Below are 15,684 nucleotides of genomic sequence, written 5' to 3' on the forward strand. Positions count from 1 at the left end.
TCATCTGGAGAAGGGCATTGGAGGAGGTAGGTTCCGAGTGCCTTGACCTCATAGATCATGAGTTCCTTCTTACCCACAATCTCTTGAAGCAAACTTGCAATACATGCAGCTTCTAGTCTATCTAGACTTTGGCTCGTTTAGAGCCACATTATAACAAGGTGAAAAGGTGGAATCGGCTCTTCTTTTTCCTGTCCGGCAAAGGGTGGGAGTTCCCAGTCGGGCAGCTCAATCAGCTCGACTACCCCGTTCACATCATCTGGGGGGTTGTTGGTGAAGACAATAGCCTCAGACCCTCGGCGACTCCTGAGGAAGTAAGCTGGATTAAAATCGTTCGAGTCTAGGTGAAAGCCTACCCGAATGCTATTTTTTCCAAGGCTTGCTAAATGAGAGTAGCCTTCGGCGATACTTGGCTCCCCAAATCAATATGTGTTTTGCTGATCGAACCATACCGATGCAAGTGACCGTTCTTCAGGTTCGTAGGCGTTCCGCTAGACCACTGGTGGGGGAATGGAAGAAGCCCAAGAGGGAATCTCCTGCCAAAATCAATTCTGACTCAACGCCTTTGCCCCCCCCCCCAGGGGGAGTCTTTTATTCCAGTGCTCGTTTAGCGGCCAAAGCCATCATCGAAAAGGGGGGAGAAAACCGTATTGTCTCCTAATGCTGTGCCTTCTTCTCCTTTTCTGCGAGAGGCAGGCGGTGCTGATTCCCTTTAGCAAGTTTAGGCCGACCCCCCGATGGCTGGTGTTACACAGCCTGAGGGGACTCTCTCAATCACTCAAAATTTCTTCTCCAACCTCGCTGGGCAATACGGGGAATGTGGAACTCTCGTCTAGAAAGGAGTTGTTCTCCTTACGATTTTATGGGATCCTTTTGAACCGTTCTATTCGAGAGTCTTAGGTAGTGGTCCTATCCACTGAGATTGAGATTGAGAGGGTCCCTCACCCTTGTTCAAGGAGCACCTAGCTGGGGGCGAGGACTTTCTTCATGTCCAAGTTTCTATCTCGGAATCTCCCATCGCTTATTCCCCCGAAGTGGAGGTTGTCTCATCGTAGGCCATTTTGGAGGGTAGTAGAGGTGACGACATTGTGTCTGAGAAGGAAATAGCGAGAACAGTGTCGTGGGCTGCGGGGATTTTAATGGATGTACCCGAGACTGAGATCACAGCGGTGTCAATGGAAGTCAACGAAGTTTCAGCTATTATTGCTGATGTTAGGGCACCATTACCCTTCACTCACACCATCCCTGCCTTGGCCTTAGTAGGAGCTGAAGCTGGGGCTGGAATAGCATCGATGGGGGTTGGCGAGGTCCCAACTAGTTTGGTAGATGTTGGGGCATCATTGTCTTTCACTGACACCATCTCGACCTTGGTATCGACTGGGACTAGTGCCAAGGAAGGGAAGAGAGTGGCGAATGAGACTAGGAAGCCCTCCTCGGTCCTGACACTGATGCGCTGGCAGTCGGTAAGGTTCCTGAGTGTGCCACGGAAGGTGAAGGTTAGGGCAAAGGCCAAGGAGGTCCATCCTTGGCAAAGCTCGTGAGGGACGCTGAAGCATTGGGGGACAATGGCATCCTGATCGAGAATCCTTCTGAGGAGAAGGGGAATGCTGCTTTGAGGTCAGCAGTAGGCGAGGCTTGTCTTGACCTTGTCCAATAAATGGTCAGTAAGCTCAGGGGGTTCTTTTCCAGGGCTAGCTATCAACTCGTTACATTCTTTTTTTAAGTTTTATTGGTGCATTTTCCTTTGATACTTACTTGAAACTTTCATAGCAAGGCGTGGAGCGGTTGGCAGCCTTCATCGTGGATGATTAGGAGGGGTTGGAAAACGAGAATCGGGCACTTCCATCTTTGGCATGGTTGACCTTGCGTCATACCTAGAAAGAGAGGCAAAGAAAAGAGGAGCTAGAGGAAACCCTCGTCAAGGTGCAATTTAGCCAATGGCAGAGGCAGAAGAGGATACTCCAGCTTCGTCACTGAAAGGCCCAACTTAAGTCTAACTTAGCGAGGTCCTGTGAGGAGGTTGGTTCGTGTCTTCTTGAAGCAGTGCTCACTAAGAAAGCGAGGGACAACCTTTAGGAATCCTTCGATCGCCAGTAAGAGGAGCTGGAAAAGCTTCGAGTCACAAATTTGCGGTTGGGGAAGCAACACGCTTTCCGATGCTCGAGAGTAAAAGTGGCTCTAGGGGAGGTACGATGAGCTTTCCCAGTATCTCACAAAAAAGAAAGATTCGCTCAAGGTCAAATCTCAGAGAGTCAAGGACTTAGAGGTTGAGAATGCTTTGGCTCGTGCCAGGGAGTCTAGGGAGAAAAGTCGGGCAGTAGGGTTGAAGACTTGGCTTACCGAGGCCGACCATGTGATAGCCACCCATGAAACTACCATTCGGGACCTGTAGTCTCGCCTGGATATTGCTAAACTCGTCGTCTCCTGGCTATGCGAGGAGTTGTCACACATTCGTTTGGTTCGCAATGATGCATGGTCTGGCAGCTACTTTGAGGCTTGGAGAGAATGAGAGATCATGTGCTCCTAAACCCCCCCAAAGCAATTTGAGGGCACTGAAAGTGCAGGACCTCCTTCTGGACCAGGTGGCATTGAAGCGAGGTTCCTCGATAGGGAAGAAGCTAATCTCGAGCATACTTTCAGACAACCCCGCCAGCTGAATACTTTTCTCTTATATTTATCTATTTTCATTTTTCTTCATTTGTGTCTGTACTTCGTAATGACATTAATGGAATTCTCTGTACATACTTTTCTTTCTTCTTGTGTTTTTCTTTTTTTCATGCTTTTAACTTTTCATTCGTGTGTTTTGAGGAGTGAATGGAGCAAGGTGTGTAGAATTTATTCATTATCGTAATCATAAACCTAGATTGTCTCGATTCGTTGTCGTCTATTTGGGAGGTGGGTCTCCTCGGGAGTTAACACTGCATAGTGGAGGGACTGGACGCATACTCCACAGGGAGAGAGGCCGGGATGCCTTAGGCTAAGCCTTCCTCTTTGGTCTCCCCAGTGGGGTGAGTCATCAGGCAACTGAGAAGTTGTCCTACTTTTTGCCGTAAGGCAAGTAGAAGATGTTCAATAATGCTAGAAAAATTAAACAAGTTAATATATTTCATCTCCAACTACGAGTGCGAAATTTGCAAACCTGAGTTGTTTTGCTAGAGATGCGAGGCGTTATTCTTTTAGCGTTTCATTTGGTGGAGGTGGAGCGTGACGAGGATCTGAGGCGTTACTTGTTTGGCATTCCATTATAGGAGATGGCGTCCCAGGAGTACTGTCAGACAGTCAAAAGACTAAACCCACTCTCCACCGGGGGAAGGGTTGAGATTTCTCAGGTTAGATTGCTCTCTTCCGCGAGTGAGGTCGGGCTGCAAAGGGGTTAGACCCACCTCTTGACTCGCGTGAGGAGGTAAGTTGTCAGACAGTTTGAGACTAGACCCACTCTCCCCCGTTGACATCGCATGGAAGATAAGTGTTGGGTCAGGCTGGTGTTGAATTTCACTTTTCGCCTTGACAAAGGTTGGGGTAAGTTGCTGGGTAGCCTAAAGGCTGGACCCGCTCTTGCATGTTGACATTCAAGAGGAAGGTAAATGTTAGGCAGTCGAAGGTTGGCCCGCTCTCCAACGCGAGAGGGACAAAATAGTCTTTAGACGTAATTCATCCCTTTGGGGCCTTGCAATGAGGTAAGTGTTGGAAAACTGAGCAACCGGTCTGCTCTTCACCATGATAAGGGTTGGGATAAGTTGTCACGCAGCTGAGAGGCTGGACCTGCTCTCCCACGTGAGAGAGGTTGAGCTGCCTACTCCCTTATGAATCCTCATGGGGAGGTAAGTTGCTGAGCAGTTTGGGAGTGGACCCATTCCAGCCCGTTAACATCACAAGGAATGTAAGTGTTGAGTCAGGTTGGTGCTGGTCCCACTATTCGTCATGGCAGAGGTTGGGGTAAGTTGCCAGGTAGCCAAGGGGTTGGACCCGTTCTCCATCATGGGAAGGATAAGATTGCCTTAAGGCATATCTCATCCTTTAAGGCCCTGCTAGGAGTTAAGTTACCAAACAGTTTGGGACTAGAACCGCTCTCACCTGTCAATGCTCACAAGGAAGGTAAATATCGGGCATCGAGGCTAACCTGCTCTCCACCGTGAGAGGGATAAAGCATCATTTAGGTGTCACTCATCCCTTTGAAGCCTCAAGGGAAGGTAAGTAGTCGGCGATGGAGATTACGTTGCTGGAGTAATTTATCATAATAAACCACACTTTCATTAATAGAGTTTACATCATTGGTATGGTAATATAAATTGCAAGTCATAAAATTTGTTAACAATAAAACTTTCACAGATGCTCGGCATTCCAGGGGTGTGACAGCTCGTTCTCTCAGGAGTCTTGGAGCCAATAGAAGCCCGTGTGATTTTTGACAGTGACCACATAAGGGCATTCCCACCGAGGGCCTAGTTTCCCTTCATCTCGAGTAGTCGTCCCCGTTTGTTTTAGCACAAGGTCCCTTATCTTGAATGCCCTTAGGCGTACCCGTTTGTTGAAACATCATTCTGCTTTCCTCTTGTTATTGTCCTTACTTCTGCTTCAAGTCTGACCTCCTACAACAAGTCAAGTTGTTCTTCTAGTCATTCGTTGTTGGAGTTTTACTCGAAATGCTGCACCCTATAAGTAGGAATCCCGACCTCGACTGGTGGCATCACCTTATGTCCGTATGTGAGAGTGAAGGGTGTTTCTCCCGTCGGGGTCCTTACCGTGATTTGCTATGTCCATAAAACTCATCAGCGTCTCTGTCGTTGAGCTTCTTTTTTACTATACACATCAGTATCTTGTTGGTCGCCTTTACCTGCTCGTTGGACTGAGGATGTCCTAGAGACGACTATCGAAATTTAATCCCCAAGTCCTGACACCAATCTTGATAGTGGTCAAAGTCGAATTACCTTTCATTATCCGATATGATGATACGGGAGATGTCAAATCTGCAGATGACAGTCTTCCAAAAGAAATAGGTGATGTTGTTTGTCGTGATTATTGTCAATGCCTTAGCCTCTACACAGTTAGTGAAGTAGTCTACCGCCACTACTACAAATCTTACTACTCCTTTGCCTGGGGGAAGGGGCCCACTGAGCGAAGGGCCATGGTGAAGTGATCGACGTCAGTTCCTCCGATGGGCAATGAGGCACTTTGAAGTATTCCTACCAGTTTCTACATTTCCGTAAGCACTTCTCGACTTCCTGGAGGGCGCAAGGCCAGTAGTATCTCACCCTCATTACTTTGCCTACTAGCATCTTTCCTCCGGAGTGGTCGTCGTAGATTCCATCGTGTACTTCTGCTACCACATATTGGACTTCTTCGAACAAGACGCACCTCAAGAGAGGTGTGGAGTACCCCATTATATACAGGATCCCCTCAAGTAGAGTATAGCACGCTGCTCTATTCTTGATCTTTCTAGCTTCCCATTTGTTGTCAGGTAGCTCGTTGGCATCTAAGTACTTAATAATATCCAACACTCATTCTGGAGCTCCTGACTTTACTTTTACAACTTCAACTCCCACAGTGGGTATCTTGACAGTTCTGATCACCATTTGTTCTGACAGAGGAGAATTTTCTTGCTCAGGCACCGCTCGCGCCAACTTATTCGCCTTTTGATTCTCAACTATTAGCATTTGTTGGATATAAAAGTATCTAAAATGGGTGCGTTCGTCTTCTATCAATATTAGATACTTCTTCAACTTTCCACTCTTCGCAGTGAACTCCCCTCATACTTGATTAACTTCTACCTGAGAATCGGCTCACACCTCTACTTCTTTGGCGCCCAAAGACTTGGCGATCACAGATCAGAGAACAATGCCTCATACTTTGCCTCATTATTCATGGTTTTAAATGCTAACTTAATAGCATAATCATACTCTTCACCCTCGTCTGTAACAATATGCATCCCCACTCCCCCTCCAGCTCGACAAGACGAGCCGTCAACAAAGACCTACCAGGGCTTTATGGGAGGTGCATGTTCGTCTGGGAAGACGGTGAATTCTGTCATAAAATCTGCCAATACTTGCCCTTTAACAGAATTTTGGGGTGCGTTCTCGATGTCGAATTCACTCAGTTCCACGGCCCAGTTCTTAAGGAGGCTTAAGGCGTCCGGTCTTTGTGGGAATTTCTTTAAGGGCTCTTGGTGAGGACCCTTATCGGGTGAGCCTGAAAATATGGGTGGAGTTGTCGGGTGGTCACCACTAATGCTAAGGCGAGCTACTTTATGCGTGGGTATCTAGCCTATACTCCTCAGTAAGTCCGACTGGTGTAATACACAGGCTTTTGGATCCTCCATTCATCTCGTACCAGGGCCGAGGAAGTCGCCTATGGGAAGACTTATAGGTACAGGACCAAAGTTTCTCCACGTCTAGGTTGGCTAAGCAGCGGATGGCTGGTGAGATATTTCTTGAGAGTCTCGAACGCTTCGTCGCATTCATCATCCCATGCTTGCGCTTTCCACAATACTTTAAAAATATAGTAGGCACTTGTTAGTGGACCTTAACACAAACTTGTTAAGGGCTGTTATCAGTCCAGTGAGTTTCTACATTTCATTTATGCTTCAACAAGGGGCCATGCAGAGTATGGCTTCCACTTTCTCTGGGTTAACTTCTATCCCCCGTTCTAAAATAATGAAACCCAATAATTTTCTAGAGTCTACATCGAAAGCACACTTCGCAGCGTTCAGTTTCGTCTGGTATTGCCTCAATACTATAAAGGCTTCACGGAGGTTGTCGAGGTGTTGCTCAGGAGCTTCGTTTTTAACTAGCAAATCATCCATGTAGACCTCCATGTTTCTCCTAATCTGATTCTTGAACATGCAATTGTCCAACCGCTGGTAGGTGGGCCCTGCATTTTTTAACCCAAACAACATGGCAGAGTAACAGTATAATCCCTGATCGGTGATGAATGAATTCTTCTCCTCATCATCCGGGTTCATGCGGATTTGGTTGTACTGAGAGTAAGCATCCATAAAACTAAGCATGCAATGACCCGCCATGGATTCGACTTCTGTGACAATGGCGATATTCTTCTCAATGCTAAAGTTTCAACGTTTCTGCCTTACTCCCTTGGCTTTTGGTTCCATGCTCAAGTAGTGTTGCATGATCTCTGGATCAATTCCAGGCATGTCCTCATGATTCCAAGCGAAGACATCCTGGTGTTCCATGAGAAGTTGCTGCATGGCGCGCCTCATTTTGAGTGTCATCCCACTGTCAATTCTAGTCGTTGCTTCTGAGCGACTTGGTTCAAAGGGATTAACTCTAGTGGCTCATTCGACTCCACTTTCTTGAGTGCCTGTTCATCTCGAATCTCTCCATCTGTTGTGGTCTGTTCAGGCAGGGGCGAGAGAATGTGGTCATTGTCTAGGTTGTGGACCATATGTACATCGTCATCCCTTGACTTTAATTCCTACACGTAACACTCTCATGCCAAGACCTGCTCTCCTTGAATTTTGCCCACTCCCTGAAGGGTCAGGAACTTCATCTTTAAGTGGTAGGTCGACGTCACCGCCCTTAGGTTGTTAAGGGTAGGTTTGCCAATTATGGCATTGTAGGATGAGGGAGCTTTTACCACTAAGAAGTCAACCATGACGGAAGCCGTACAGGGAGTTTTGCCCGCCAAAACAGACAATGTGATGATGTCGATAGGCTGGACCATGTCCCTAGAGAAGCCCTTCAGTGGCATGGGAGCTGGTTGGAGTCGGGCGGTATCTATCCCTATCCGGGTGAAGGCTTCCCAGAAGAGAATGTCTGTAGAGCTACCATTATTGACAAGGATCCTCATAGTGGTGAAGTTGGCGATCAACATAGTCACCACTAGGGCGTTATCATATGGATAGAAGACCCCTTCCTCATCGTCTTCTCCAAAGGAGATGATGGGGGCCAACTCACTTTTCATGTATTTGGTGAGGCGGTACTCGACTAAATACACTTCTCAGTAGTGTGCTTGTCTAACGTGCGCCTTGTGACCAGACCCGCTAGCGAATCCTCTCGCAAAGGTTTTGATTTCTCCCAGTGGCGGTCCTTCCTGATATGGTGTGCGAGGGCGACCGTGCGAGGGTCCCCACTCAGCTACCCTTTGCCTCGGGCTCCCTTCCCTCTTTGGCCTGTCAGCCCTTTCTGCACTTTTTTCCCTTGATCTCCTCCTCCACTCCCGTTCTGGTCTCCAGGCGAGAGGATACCGTGGCCTTAATCACCCAACTTGTTCTCTTTTCTCTTCCAAGGAAATGCAATCTTCTATTTTATGAGTGTTGGACTGATGGTAGGTGCAACAGCGGGGATTAGTGCTCCTGTAATCATCTTCTTGGATGGTTGGTCGGTTGTCTTTTTCGATAGCGAGTGTCATCTAATCAAATCGAAACCCCAAGCCTCTCGTAGGGGCTTCCTCTCTCATGTTGTCATGTGGTCCTTTTTTCGGCTTCTAGCGAGCTTTGCTCTTGGTTGGTACCTTCCCTTTCTTATCTGCCTGTTCCAATTCTTTTTTCTTTAGTTTGATCAGGGCTCAAAGTGTATCTTCGGCATTGATAAAGTTGTCAGCTTCATCCATAAACTCTTACAGCATGGCGGAAGTTCTCCTTGCCAATTCTGCCATGAACTAGGATTGGGGCTATACTCCTCCTAAAAGCGCTACCAAAGTTATCTTCTCATCTTGGTCGTCTGTAGCCATGCGCTTTTTGTTTAATCTAGATAGGTATGCTTTCAAACCTTTGTCTTTCCCTGCTTGATGGTAAGGAGATACGCCACAAGCCATTTTCTTCTTCTGCTTGCCATAAACTATGTGAGGAATAGACAGGCCAAATCCCCAAGGTTGTCTATGGACCCCGGTGCCAAGGACCCTAACCATTCTCTCGTTGGTCCCTTCAAGGTCAGCAGGAAAGCTATACAAGCCCCTTTTCCTAGAAAACCATGCAAGGTTATGTGGGTTCTAAAGATTTCCCGATGTTCAAGAGGATCTCTGGCCCCATCATACATGTCTATGGGGGAACTCGGAACTTCGATGGTAGGGGCACAATCATTACCTCCTCACTGTCAGGTAGTGAGCAGTTGGTCTACTAATGATAATGTGCCCATCTTTTTTGCCATCTCTTAGCATTTCCCTTTGAGGTTATGTAGCTTGTTCAACATGTTTCTTCTTTCTTCCTCCGTGTCACATGCCCCTCTTGCATTTAAGAAAATACAAAGAGTGGGGGCTTTGGTGGAGGTCAGGGTGTCTCCAATGCTTAAGTTAATATATCTCCTTAGTAGTTTATGCGAGAGTTTTGAGGAATCAAAGAGTGTTCTTCGTACCTAGGGGTCGACTTTTATACGAGATTTTTTAGATGGAGACAACTCATACCTTGCTTCAGGGAGTTCATGTCAGTTCAACTGTTTGCCTAGTCATAATGCGGCGTGGCTCCTAAGGTGACACCATTAATGCTAAGTATAGTCTAGGGAGTGGCGCCATTAATGTGGCGCGACTCCCTGACTCACTTTATCTTGTAGATGTTCATTGTTAAGCCTATCCATGCCTACTGTCAGGAGATCGAGGGTCCATCGCATCTCTTGCCCACTAGCCTGTACAGGTTCCTAAGGATTAGTTGTCATTGGGGCTGTCAAGGCGGCGAGTCTCATATACCCCTACCATCTATTTTTCCCACATGTGGGTTGCTTCACAGGTTGATTTTGCTCATGGGTTGAATACTCTGTAAAGGCCCAGAGACTACATTTAGAGGATGGTCGTTGGACCTGATTGGGCTCTCTTCCTCATCCTCAAAGATCCCTTATGGGCTTGCTATATGGACCAATGGGGGAAAATTCCCTTATAGTAGTAAAATAGTTTTAGTTAAGATTTTTATAGGATTTTAGGAAAGAAGAAAAAAAAAGTTGAATAAAATATTATAAGTTAAAATAATGTTAGAATATTATTTTTTAATATTATTTTTATTTTGAGATTTGAGATTTGAGTTTTTTTTTTTTTTTTTTGTATTTTATTTGAAAGTTTGAGAAAGTTCTAATAATTAGACAATGATTAGATAAAAAAATTAAAAAATATTTATATTTAAATGATATTTAAATGTTGAGATGCAATGATTTAAAAGATTTGTAAAACAAAACCAGGCCTTAGTAAGTAGGAGATTAAAGAAAAGACCGACCATTCTTACTTCATAACTTGGGCTATTTATATTGGAAAACACTAGTATGCCGCTCCAACTTGATTGCTCCTTTTGCCAGCTTGGCAAAATTTTTTTTTTTTTTTACTTAATGATTAAGAAAATATTTTTAAGTGTATTAGTGTATTTTTTTATTTTTTAAAAATATTTAAATATATTAAAAAAATATAAAAAAAAATAAAAAATAAAATAGACTGGACGGCACGCCCAGCAATAAATCCTGGGCGGCAAAGTAGCATTGCCTATTTATATTTTATAGCCTAGCAAGCACATGAGCCATCGTTCGGTGGATATTCTCTAGGGGCGCCTTTACCTTGATGGCTACATTTTAATCAACTTTAAGTCGTACTCGTCACGCCTCTTTGGTCGAGTATCTTCCTAGTTCGATCTTGTTGCATTATATGAATTTGTGTCCCCTTCCCTTTTTATAGTTCAATTAAATGTGTTTGTCCGCCATTTTTTCTTGCCATAAATGTTAGATTCGTATGAAAGGACATCAATCATACTTGCCAAGATGTTGCCTTTGAGAAAGAGGGCTGGGCCCGGCATTGGGTCTTGCTAGGCCCATTTGGACATACATACCGACCCTCCAAAAAAGTTAGAGACAACAATTACAATCGTAGTCCCTTACTTTTTTTTCCCTGTAGAGTTTCCTTGGCAAATGGATCATCTGGCCGGCCGGATGCTTTATGAAAATCATAGATTTGTGTAGCATCTCTTCAACTTTTTGTACGAAAGTCCAAATCAATTGCAAGACCAAGACTCAGTACTACTGAGAAAGCTATAAACAGTGATAAATTAAATGTCACAGGAACACCGAACATGTCGGTACATATGTTTCAGCCATTATAGTTTCCATGTGAGGTCAGAACGAGCTGAAGAGATTCTGTGATCATTTGATGATAAACCATTTCTTTTTGTCTTTTCACAATCTATAGACAAATTATATATATATATATATATATGAGGGTAAGTGGGGGCGTTTCAAAAGAAAGAAAAGTCCAAAATGTTTACGTGAAACCGAAGGAACGCACATAGAATGGCATCCGATCTACTTTTTTAAAAGCTGAGAACCTCTCACATGATGTTGAAGTGAACTCGATCGTATAATATAGGACTAACTGTTGGTTGTAATATTGTGTATGTAGCCCTTCCGGGTTTTGATTGAATTAAGCTCCTGCATCAACTTCTAAATCAAGATCATCAATGTCGTCCGCTTTGCAGAAAAGTCTTCTTGTTCTTGATCTCCTTTTGATCCTTGCTCTTCAAACATCTGGTAAATTAATCATCCTTGCCATTCCATTGATGATCTATGCCATGCATACAATGAATTACCACATTGGAAGGGTCATAGTTTTGTGGCACTGAGCTAATTTTAATCGCAGATTATTAGTTGGTCTTAAAGCTCACGTAGATAACATGATGATAAAATTGCAAATCAAGATCTAACACTCATGTGTTTAATCTTTTTTTTTTTTTTTTTTTTTTTTTTTTTTTTTTTTTTTTTTTTTTTTTTTTTTTTTTGTCCCCATAAAACTGTTAATAGATGGGCAATCTGTGGAATGGTGCATAGCTGACGAGCAGACCCCAGATGACGAGCTGCAGACGGCGCTGGATTGGGCTTGTGGAAAAGGGGGTGCAGACTGCAGCAAAATACAAGCAGCACACCAGCCTTGTTTCTTACCAAATACAATAAGGGACCATGCCTCTTTTGCGTTCAACAACTATTACCAGAAGTTCAAGCACAAAGGAGCTACTTGCTATTTCAACGCTGCTGCAATGATCACAGATCTTGACCCAAGTAAGATGCAGCCTACTAAATATATAATTAATATCTAATCATCATCAACAGTTAATTTTCCTCTGAATGTCTAAAAGTTTTCCCAAAATGACCAATAGTATAGATTAAAAGAAGTACTTGAGAATACATATATACACGATCAATAGGAAATTAAGTTCATGTGACTTAAAAGCCTCGTTCTCGTTCAGAAACTTACTAACCCATTTCAATTTATCTCATCTAATCATTACAATTTTTCTAAATTTTCATATAAATTAAAATAAATTATTCAATTTTTTTAAATCTTAAAATAAAAATAATATTAAAAAAATATATTTTAATAATATTTTATTTAATTTTTAATTTTTATCTCAACTCATCTCGTATCCGTAAATCACGTGAAAACTTACTTGCCTTTGAACATGTCGTCCGTTCGTAATCTATGTTGGAACTGATTTTGGAGAAGAAGCTTGGGCTAGCATGCATCATGCAGGGCTAGCTGGGCGATGAGAAAGCATAATTAAAGAGGTACATGAATTCTGTCTCCTTTTGAGGACCATTTACCCATCTTTACAGGTGGAATTAATTATAAAAGTGACTGAGTTTTAATTTTTAATTTTTAACTATTTTTTATTTAATAATTAAAAAAGTAAATATTAATAAATTAATTTTTTTATTTTTTAAAAATATATAAAATTGTATAAAAAATGATTAAAAGAAAAGAAGAAAAAAAATAAAAAAGTGTATTTACACTCATCGGTACATTTTCTTCGATTAAATATCAGTCTAGAAGCACTATCTATATATATATATTATATAATATGCAATATTTCCTGAAGAAGATAATTTGATGATCTGCGTATGGACATTATATAATATGTTATAAATTGGTTTTAATTAGTTGATCAATGTATAATGAAAATCATGTCATGATAATATATTTTCTTTTATCTTTGGTGACAGGTCATAATTCGTGCAAGTTCGAGTATCTTCCATGAATGATGATCAAATTAAAGCATCGAAAATTTGCTGTGATTCATAATATAATTAATAATAATATTTAATTTGGTTTGATGATATGATAATTGATTGGCATTAACAACTTATATATTGCAAAATTTTATTCCCGAATCAATGGCGCCATTTGTTTGTTTTGTGCTTGTGGTCCTATATATATTAATCATTTCACGTTTCAATTTAATATTTTTGTTCATGATGGAATCTAATTTATTGAGAGAAAGTTTGACACACATATATATATATATTAATTAACTATTATTCTTTATAAATACGTTTATCATTTTTTTTTCCCACAATCCTCCTTTTATTTTCTCCAATCGAAGAAAGAAATTAATTAATTAAGCAAATGATCATAAAATGAATATAAACAAGTACTATAATTCAGACATATATAGTACTTAATGGAACAATAATCCTTCAATGTCTTGATGAGATATTATTTATATTTATATACAATAAAAGAGGCTTGGAAGACGTTCGTATCATTCATTTCATTCCCCATTTAGAAACAGCTAGCTAGGTACACATGTTAATAAAAATTTAAGATTAAATATACACGAGTAATGTTATATATCACATTCTCATTCTATTTTAATTATATTAAGTAGTATATGACACATTTATTACTATTAAATAATAAAAAAATATGTAATAAATGATTATTTAATAATAAAAAATATATCATATCATACTTAATGAAATAAAAATAAAATAATAATATGAAATATAGAATTTTTCAATCTATACCAAATACACGACCTACCTACCGCATCAACTTACATATAAACCAAAGTACTCGATCATATTTTTAACTTATTTTATAAATATAATAGGCTCCATTGTACGTTATGGTACATTACGGATACACACTAAACGTAACACTATAGTGATGCTGACATACAAATTAGGTTCATCCAAAAATTATGGCCGAAGTGAAGCGACCCATCCAATCCCCGAAAGTCTGGTGAATCTTCCATTGCGGCTATCCCTGTCAACCCAATACACGCCTGCACTTGTTCAAGTCAGTGGAACAAAGGGCTGTATATAATGCCAAGAGAGTACTATGGGAGATGAGAGGATATTTTGTTTGCGTAATGATGCCCTAATATATGTTGTAAAATAATGATATTTTTGTAATTTACTCATATGCTTTGTTTTTCAAAACGGGTAAGCTATGCTGGGCACCATATGGTTTCTTTTTTTTATACCCTCAAATTATTGGCATTTTCTACTTTGCACTTAAATCTATTAAAATTGAACCATCAAAATTATGATATTGTTTTATATTTTCATTGGTCCTTATAATAAACAAGAATGAGACTTATCAGTTTTTAATAACTGAGAGTATAACATATCAGTTTTAAAAATCTGAAATATAAATTATAAAAATATAAACAATCAAGTAATTAGAAGAAATAACAAGCTGCAACTGCCGTTTAGACTATAGAGGCTTACTACAGAGGAATAATGAATAAAAAAAATTAGAAAAAAATGAAATCAATATTTATTATGATTTGTCTCATCAAATCAAAAATAATATTTAGAATAATATTATTTTATTACATAATTATAAATAATTTGTTATAGAGTAGCAATCTCATCATTTATCATTTAATATCTGACCATAATTAATCGCTGAAAGAGCCATTAAAGTTGTCGAAGTGAAGCATCATTTTCCAGTTCATTAACTAGTACTTTTTGAGCTTTATTTTTTTTTTCTGAAAAAAGTTAGATACTGTAGACTATTATTAAAAAAAAAAAAAAACGGGGTTGAAAGTTGGAATCCGGATTTCCGGATCGTAGAAAGTCGGATTCATCCGAATTTTAGCATGGGTCATAACCGGATATATCCGGACTAAAATCCGGATAAACAGTCTAAATGAAGGAAGTGTCCAAAAAAAATAATAAAAAGAAAGTGATACGGAATAATCACGTAAGCAAACAGATCACCTTTTGGATTTGGGTTAGGCGTCCACGGGATGGGGGATCTCACCAAACCAGATTACGCTCCACCACTGTTTAAGAAAGCGCATGGCTTGATCATGATGAGTGACTTCAAAACCTAACCCCGAATGGCCCCCGCCACAAACAGCAAATCAACGCCAAAATGACCCACTTTAATCATTCTCTGTTGATGCTTTTTGTTTCATCTTGCAAGCAACTAATAAACCTATTGCATGTTTTCACACAGTTGAGATAAACCCTCTCTTGTTTTGTCCTTTCTGGAAATGCCTAGTGCGGTATGCAAAACAAATGGGGCATCATAATTGCCCCCACCATCTTCATTCAATGAGAACAGTAGCTTTAACCCCTCCTCTCTTCTCACCTTATCTGACTCTTTTTCCTTGGGACAAGAAACTGTTGCCTCTTCCTAGAAAAAAGAAGAAGAGCACTCAGGCTATCACTTTCCAAATCGACCTAGTAGTCCCTAAATTCAGAAAAATAAATAAATAAAAGTTGCACAAATACTGAAGAATAAATGCCACTAAATTGTAGGATGAGGTGCCCGTCTATGCGGGTCATGCATTTCTACGCTCTTCAACTTTGACCACTTGGCTGCGACTCAGCTCAACCACCAAATATATATTAAAGGGGCAGTGATATGTATCAGTCGCACTCTCCGCATATTTAATATGGTATTTTTTTTTTTTTTTCTCTCAACACGATGTGCTGCGATTATAGCGACAGATGTAAATAATTTCTCATATTAAAGAGCTCAAAA

The 15,684-nt window shown here is 41.1% G+C and overlaps 1 protein-coding gene across 1 annotated transcript; it reads left to right on the plus strand.

Moving 5' to 3' along the window:
* Positions 1 to 11,169: 11,169 nt before the first annotated feature.
* LOC121265607 (PLASMODESMATA CALLOSE-BINDING PROTEIN 5-like) lies at positions 11,170 to 13,126 on the plus strand. Its single transcript, XM_041169288.1, has 3 exons — positions 11,170 to 11,438; positions 11,709 to 11,963; positions 12,906 to 13,126. The coding sequence occupies exons 1-3, from the start codon at positions 11,369 to 11,371 to the stop codon at positions 12,938 to 12,940; spliced, it is 360 nt and encodes a 119-aa protein (XP_041025222.1). The 5' UTR covers positions 11,170 to 11,368; the 3' UTR covers positions 12,941 to 13,126.
* Positions 13,127 to 15,684: the final 2,558 nt, after the last annotated feature.

Source organism: Juglans microcarpa x Juglans regia, chromosome 5D (genome assembly GCF_004785595.1).
Source record: "Juglans microcarpa x Juglans regia isolate MS1-56 chromosome 5D, Jm3101_v1.0, whole genome shotgun sequence".
Lineage (NCBI taxonomy): Eukaryota > Viridiplantae > Streptophyta > Magnoliopsida > Fagales > Juglandaceae > Juglans > Juglans microcarpa x Juglans regia.